Source organism: Danio rerio, chromosome 5 (assembly GCF_052040795.2).
Source record: "Danio rerio strain M-AB ecotype USA chromosome 5, GRCz13ab, whole genome shotgun sequence".
Lineage (NCBI taxonomy): Eukaryota > Metazoa > Chordata > Actinopteri > Cypriniformes > Danionidae > Danio > Danio rerio.
In genome coordinates this window covers 24,858,729-24,866,048 of record NC_141025.1, presented here as the reverse complement: position 1 = coordinate 24,866,048, position 7,320 = coordinate 24,858,729, and the positions used below count along the sequence as shown (strand labels likewise).

Below are 7,320 nucleotides of genomic sequence, written 5' to 3'. Positions count from 1 at the left end.
GATCCAGATGAGATGGATGACAGTGTTGATGAGGATGAAGCTGTTGTGGAGGCAGTGGATGCAGTTTGCGGGGCAGAAGACAGAGACAGAATGGCAACAATGTGTTATGCTCCAGCACTTGCAGACCATCTATACTTCAGGATCCACTAACTGATAAAATGGGGAAAAAAAACAATGAAATGAAGTTAAAAAATGTCTGTATGTACAGACTGATAAAATGTTTATAAAGAAGTGTATTTCATGACAGTTAGTTACTGTAAATAGTTTAAACTTAACCACAACTCTAACCAAAAAACACTACATGAGTAATTGAAAGTACTTTTATTTAACAACATGGAACACATGTAAGTGAGATTTTTTTTAAATGCTTTTACATGCATGAACTTACAAATAAAACAAAATCAAAATGACTTTTCCAAATTAAACAAATATTAATACATTTAAATACATCTATTTATTTATTATTGACAAATTTTTCAAGAACAGCCAGAAAACGGCTTTCTCTAGCTGCCATCTCCCGGTCTCTCCTGTCTTCCCTCAGCTGAGCCTCTCTCTCTCTCTTCTCCTCTCGCTCTCTGGCCTCTCTCTCTCTCTTCTCCTCCCACTCTCTGGCCTCTCTCTCTCTCCTCTCCTCCCGCTCTCTGGCCTCTCTCTCTCTCTTCTCCTCCCGCTCTCTGGCCTCTCTCTCTCTCTTCTCCTCCCACTCTCTGGCCTCTCTCACTCTTCTCTCCTCCCTCTCCATCATCTCTCGGTCCAGCCTTTCATCCCTTTCCTGCATTTCACGAAATACTTGCACCAAAGTGTCACTGCCCTCTCGTTGGCGCCTCCTTTTAGAGGCAATAGTTTGTTGCTCCCCCTCCTGTTCAGGAGTCACCAAAGAGGGAGATGAGAGCACTGTCACAGCCTGGGAGGATGAGGCAATGAGGACAGGTGGAGTCACGGATGGCCTTCCACCAATTGCCTCATCCATTAAACTGTACCACTTCCAGGATGCAGCAGTGCTCTCACCCCCCTCAGTGCTGACTCCTGTTTTGGGGCACTTTAGGTCCTGCATAAAAACAATGAAAAAGATTTACAGCAGTGGTTCTCAATAACATTTCTGTGGCACAACACATCTAACGGTTAACTACACAGTATAACTAAACAGTATAATGTCTCACTTTTTGTATAAAATGGACTTAACGTTCCTTTTGGTACCCATTTAGAAAACTTATAAGCAATCTTGTAATCTTTACAAATATGTATATGTATATATATATATATATATATATATATATATATATATATATATATATATATATATATACACACACACACACACACACACACATATAAACAGACATATGTATACACACACATACACACGTGTGTGTGTGTGTGTGTGTGTGTGTGTGTGTGTGTGTATAAACATGTAAGTACCCCTGCTAGCAAAACTGTCCAGTGCATTCCCTTAAGAAATTACATTCAATGATCTAAGCAGTCTTCACTAAACAACAATGGGCAATACATGAGAACTTTATAACAATAGGTAAATACTGAATAATCATGCTATTACCTTATATTTTTGTTTGAGGTTCTCCCATTTTTTTTTTGGCCCAGGAAGAGGTTACTCTCCCCTCCAGGCCATACTGGGAGATAAATGCCCTATACAAACACAAACAAGTATGTTTTATAGCATCACTCTTAAAATTATTAGCATTTCATGCATACTTACTCATATCCCTTTGTTGCCGCGTTTCGACGGCCTGTAAATAGGCCGTCATTTGCAGCCAGGGATTAAAGTGAAAAAAATTCTTGTGACTGAACTTTTTTCAGGCCAAGCCATATTCCTAAAACCAAAATTTTATTTAAATAGCCGAGACCAATAGCGTTTTAAGGGGAGATTAAACCGCTTTAATGTTGCCAGTTTGCATATTTTAAAAGCTATCTTTGAAAAATATATAACTTGACAAATAATCAACCATCTACCACACATCTTTTCAGTGCATGTTTTTATTTATCTTATAACACCAAATGTTTGGTGAAACTCATATTAACAGAAAAAAAGTAATAGCACCACCATTAAATTCAAAATAGAGCTTTTTCAAAAAGTGTTTTTTTCAGTGCATATTTTTATTTATCTTATAACACCAAACAATGTTTTGTGAAACTCCTAATAATGAACAGAAAAAAAGTAATAGCATCACCATTAAATTCCAAAAAGTGCTTTTTCAAAAAGTGTATTTTCAGTGCATGTTTTATGTATCTTATAACACCAAACAATGTTTTGTGAAACTCCTAATAATGAACAGAAAAAAAGTAATAGCATCACCATTAAATTCCAAAAAGTGCTTTTTCAAAAAGTGTATTTTCAGTGCATGTTTTATGTATCTTATAACACCAAACAATGTTTTGTGAAACTCCTAATAATGAACAGAAAAAAAGTAATAGCATCACCATTAAATTCCAAAAAGTGCTTTTTCAAAAAGTGTATTTTCAGTGCATGTTTTATGTATCTTATAACACCAAACAATGTTTTGTGAAACTATTAATAATTAACAGCAAAAAAAAAGTAACAGCACCACCACTAAATTCCAAAAAGTGCTTTTCTTGTCCAAATGCCTCTAGAGTGCTTTTCACTTTTTCTGCTTTTTGGCTGTAAAACCATATTCCTGAAGCTTGGCTACACCTGAAACCCGTTTTAGTGTTTGACTAGCTACATGTGCAGGAGTGGCTCCAGGAGAGGTGGAGGAGGTGGAGGCTGTAGCAGCAGATTTACCTTTAACTCCAGCAGTGGAGGAGGTGGAGGCTGTAGCAGCAGATTTACCTTTAACTCCAGCAGTGGAGGAGGTGGAGGCTGTAGCAGCAGATTTACCTTTAACTCCAGCAGTGGAGGAGGTGGAGGCTGTAGCAGCAGATTTACCTTTAACTCCAGCAGTGGAGGAGGTGGAGGCTGTAGCAGCAGATTTACCTTTAACTCCAGCAGTGGAGGAGGTGGAGGCTGTAGCAGCAGCTATTCGTTTAACTCCCAGGGTGGAAGAGGTGGGGGCTTTAGCACAAACATAAGAGGTGGAACCTTTCTTTACTTTTCTAACCCTAACTTCTGAGAGAACCTTCACAGCTTCCCTCAGTTTCCTTTCCTTTTGATTGTCAAGGTTCACCTTCTTTTTCTTCAGATGATTTTGGTATGTCTCATAAGAAGACAGGCAAAATCTCCTTAATGCAGGGGTAATTTGCATTTTAGATGCAGTTTTGCCCATTACCTTCATGTTGGACTTGAGAATGGCTAAACCTTCATAAGTCTCAATGTTCAGCCTAACCCTGTCTTTCTCAATTATATCATCCATCATGTTAAATGATCCTTCTACAAGAGGGCCAGTGAACAATGACAGAAGAGCCTTTACCAACTTCCCTAAGATGGGGAACCTCGTTCCTCCTCCTGTCATCTTCATGGCAAAAATCTTACTCCACCAGTCAACATCGATTCGTGCATTGTTCTCCTCAAAGCATTTGGCCTGTGCTCCTAGATCTGTATTAATCTGGTAGGCTCGAACCTCTTCATCCAGTTGACCCAACTCTTCTGACTTCACAGCATTTGGCAAGGCCTTGGCCAAGGTGTTGAATGCACCTTGGACTGATTCGTGGAGAATCAATGATGGTGTCAACGCAGATAAAGAGGTGATGATGATGTTGTTGAGGGGCAGGTTTTTCAGGAGGAATGTTGCTGCCTTTATGTAGCCTTCTCTGAGAGAACTGTAGAGCTTCTGCACCCAGGGCTTCTTTTCCACTCTAGCCTTGTTTAAGGCAAAGAAGCTGAATCTTCCCACAGACAACCTTTTGTCAGTGTACTGCATGTCTCTCTGGTGAACATTAAGCTTCAACAAGCCATTTGCACTCAAAGGGATAGTTTCAGGCTTCATAAATTTGGAGAGAAGTTCCCTAACCAGCAGTAGCATTTCAGCATGCAGCACATGAATCATGGGCTTTTCATGTTGCAACTTCTTCAGGAACACCTGGAAAGTTGGAAGTACACCTAAAAATCACAATAGAACCAGATTAGAAATGGGTCTGTATATTTTATTCATTGATTAATTATCACATTCATAGCAATGTAACATACTCTTCTTAGAACATTACAACCCTTTAATATTATTTTCTAGATTTGTTATTTCCATTTGTATTATTCAATTGTCTAGTTTAAATTACATCAGTCCTGACATGTTTTAAATCTGGTTAATAAGTCCGTAACTTTGTTTTTGAAAACTGCTGTATAAATAGTTTATTATTAGTAGTAGTAGTATTAACCAAAGTGATCTGATTAACAGTGATCTAAAAACTATTTATAGTTAACTCAGATTCCATTCAAGGATTCCAAGAAAAATAAGCATATAATAAATATAGCAATAAAGGGATTTCAATAAATAAGAAATCTCTGTACTTTTCTTAACACTTAAAGTGAATAAAAAGTGAACATACCTCGATACAAATCAATAATGGTTGTGAGCTTGTCGAACTCGGAAAAAAGCATACAGATGCGTGTCTTTCGTTTTTTGTTGACATCACTTCCTATCCTCGCAGATTTTGCTATTTGCTGTTGCAGACATATTATCCTGGCCTTCTCATCAGATGTAACTGCATGCTTATCAAGAAGCTGGTTCAGGAGCCATCTGCATCACAAAATTATAATATACAAATAAGGATTAAGGAGAAAAAATAGACAATGCTATTTCTAATTGCCAATACTTCAACAGTCATGACATAATTTTTGAGTTTACAGGTCAAGACTCATCCTTTTTTCTATATAAAGATTATTTAATAATTTGATAGCATCTGGAATAAAGCTGAGCTTCACTGTTCTAACATATTTAACCCTTTGAGTCACTGTATCTATAACTTTATATACATAACCTGATTGATCACTGAGGCATCGCCACCCCTTGGTTTAGATTTGTTATGTAAAAAAATCCAGTAAATGTCTGCATCTTTAAATATTATTAATAACAAAAAAGTGAGTGTGTATATATATATATATATGTGTGTGTGTGTGTGTGTGTGTGTGTGTGTGTTTATTTATATTACTTTTTTAGGACCAAATGTCCCCTCATGGATAGTAATACCGGGGATTTTTGATGTTGTGGGGCCCTTTTTGTGGGCCCCACGTGGGAAATAAAAGGGGAAGGGGATAGAATATACAGTTTAAACAGTAAAAAATACATTATGCCTATGGAAGGGCCCCACAAAGATATCACCATAGACCTGTGCGTGTGTGTGTTTTATTAAAGAGCCAAAAAAAGCCTACTAGTACAGAAATAAGATGATACAAAAATAGAAGTACCTGTGTTTGTGTTGATCATGAGAAGACAGGACGCTGTAGAAGTGCACGGTCAATGGATCCATAAGGTCCCGTATTCTGTTGCACACATCTAACATTTGCAGGAACCTGCTGCTGATGGGACGTATTACGCTCTTATTCTCCAAATGAAGTAAGGACTGGAACTCAGAAAAAATTTCTTTCTGTTTGGGTGATTTTTCAATGTCATAGTATACATCAGAGCAAAATTGTTCCACAAATCCCTGGAAAGTATTTAAAAGGGCCTTGGCTGCATTCGAGACCATATGGACAGTGTCTCCGCTGACATCCAGCAGTGATGGATTTTCTCTTCTGACTAGTGTCTCTACTCCAGACTTTTTCCCTCTCATCACACTGCAGTTATCCAACAGTATACCAACAACCTGATTCCAGTTCAGGCTATATGACTGGAGAATATCTGTCAATGTGTTTGTGATTGATAAGGCATCTGCGATATTCAGTTTCCTCGAGGCTAGATGCTGGGTTGCCACTTTTCCCACATCTTCATCATAGTACCGAACAAGAACATTCAGAATCCTGTCCATGTTTCCATCTGTTGCCTCATCTACATTTAATGAGAACATCTTCGTTTTCAGCTTAGATGACAATTCGGACTTCCAATAAGCAGCAATACCATGTGTGCACAAGTAGGAGGCATGTGCATTAGACATTGACAATCTTGAAAGTGCACTCTTGTCTTTGACAACTGACTGCATCAAATTAACTAGCGGTTGTGAGATTGTGAACGACAGGTCATGCTCCGCTATGAAAGAACATACGCGCACTTTTACATCGCACACACGGTCGGCCATAGATGCATGAATCTCCGTTGTGGTACTTGTCGCACCAGGCAGGGAGCAAGTGTACTGTAGAGCACGAACGGCGGCATTGTGACTGGCTTCTGACTGATGGCGAGCTAGCACTTTTTTGCCATTACTGCCATATTGAAGTTTCCTGTGGCATACTGTGCAAAGACACGTACCTGGTTGTTTAATTTTTTTTGCCCACGAACTAAAAGGCTTGCCATTCTCCCCAATTTCGCTAAGCCAAGCCCATCTCCATTTATTTTTTACACTTTTTTCGATCTCCGAAACATCGGAGCCTTCCTGCATTATAAATGGGTCCATGCTATCTTAAATATAAATAACTTACCTCAGCCGTAGCCTGACATGTACTTCTCTGAAACTATACCAAAACCCGGAGTGGATCCATAGCGGAGTGATGCTAAAACGCTTAGAGTGGAGAGAGGAACGTGCATTTGCTCCACTCCAGGCTTTGATCACAAAATTTTTTTCCTCCTCAGCAGGCTGAATACACTTCTTTTCTTAATTTAAGACCTATTCAAACTAAAATTAAGACATTTATTACACTATTTGAGAAATGCCTATATTTACAGCATTAAAATTAGGAAAAGAGCATGAAAAAAAATTAAGAACAAGCGGAACACTGTAATTGACGGAAATCCGTCAATGACTCGCTCCAATTGACGGAAATCCGTCGTAACGACGGAGAACTTTAATCCCTGCGCAGCACGCCAAGAAATAAGGTTGCGTGTGTCTTCCTCGGTCCCTTTGAGAGATTTAACAAACCACTTATCTGAATAACAATTATCAACGAACAATATGTGGCTCATAATGCGCATACGTATAAAGAGAAATCATCTGAATATGCTTCAAAAAAGTGTCGTTCAAATTATGACAATAATGATTTATAATTCAGCTTACATTTATAAGATGTGTTATCGTCCGCCATCTTCCAACAACTTGTGCATACAACCTTTGCCCCGTAAGCCCCTCCTCTTCCGCAACGTAATCAAATCTGCGACCGTTGAGTGCGTGAAGTGTCCAGCATTCCACACTTCTTTTTAATGGTCGATTAAGTGCATCATCCGGGTATTTGAAGTGCACTTACATTTTTGACAACTTTCAGTGTGAACGCTCTACTTATACTTGTTATACTACAAAATGGCGTAGAATAGTGCACAAGTATGC

At 38.7% G+C, this 7,320-nt stretch overlaps 1 protein-coding gene and 1 pseudogene across 2 annotated transcripts; both read right to left on the bottom strand.

Annotated features, from left to right (window-relative positions):
• Nucleotides 1-448: 448 nt before the first annotated feature.
• LOC148679707 (uncharacterized) lies at nt 449-7,089 on the bottom strand (annotated as a pseudogene). Its single transcript, XR_015944604.1, has 5 exons — nt 7,054-7,089; nt 6,861-6,898; nt 1,715-1,770; nt 1,556-1,644; nt 449-1,048 (listed from the first exon to the last, which is right to left on the bottom strand). The product of XR_015944604.1 is annotated as an uncharacterized LOC148679707 (transcript).
• LOC147843959 (uncharacterized) lies at nt 1,977-6,533 on the bottom strand. Its single transcript, XM_087253468.1, has 3 exons — nt 5,315-6,533; nt 4,456-4,646; nt 1,977-4,012 (listed from the first exon to the last, which is right to left on the bottom strand). The coding sequence occupies exons 1-3, from the start codon at nt 6,454-6,456 to the stop codon at nt 2,616-2,618; spliced, it is 2,730 nt and encodes a 909-aa protein (XP_087109594.1). The 5' UTR covers nt 6,457-6,533; the 3' UTR covers nt 1,977-2,615.
• Nucleotides 7,090-7,320: the final 231 nt, after the last annotated feature.

Coding starts and splice junctions, on each gene's coding strand:
- LOC147843959 (XM_087253468.1), bottom strand. CDS start 6,456: ATGGACCCATTTATAATGCAGGAAGGCTCCGATGTTTCGGAGATCGAA. Junction 4,647..5,314: donor CATGATCAACACAAACACAG/GTACTTCTATTT, acceptor TTTGTGATGCAG/ATGGCTCCTGAACCAGCTTC. Junction 4,013..4,455: donor CATTATTGATTTGTATCGAG/GTATGTTCACTT, acceptor TGTGATTTTTAG/GTGTACTTCCAACTTTCCAG.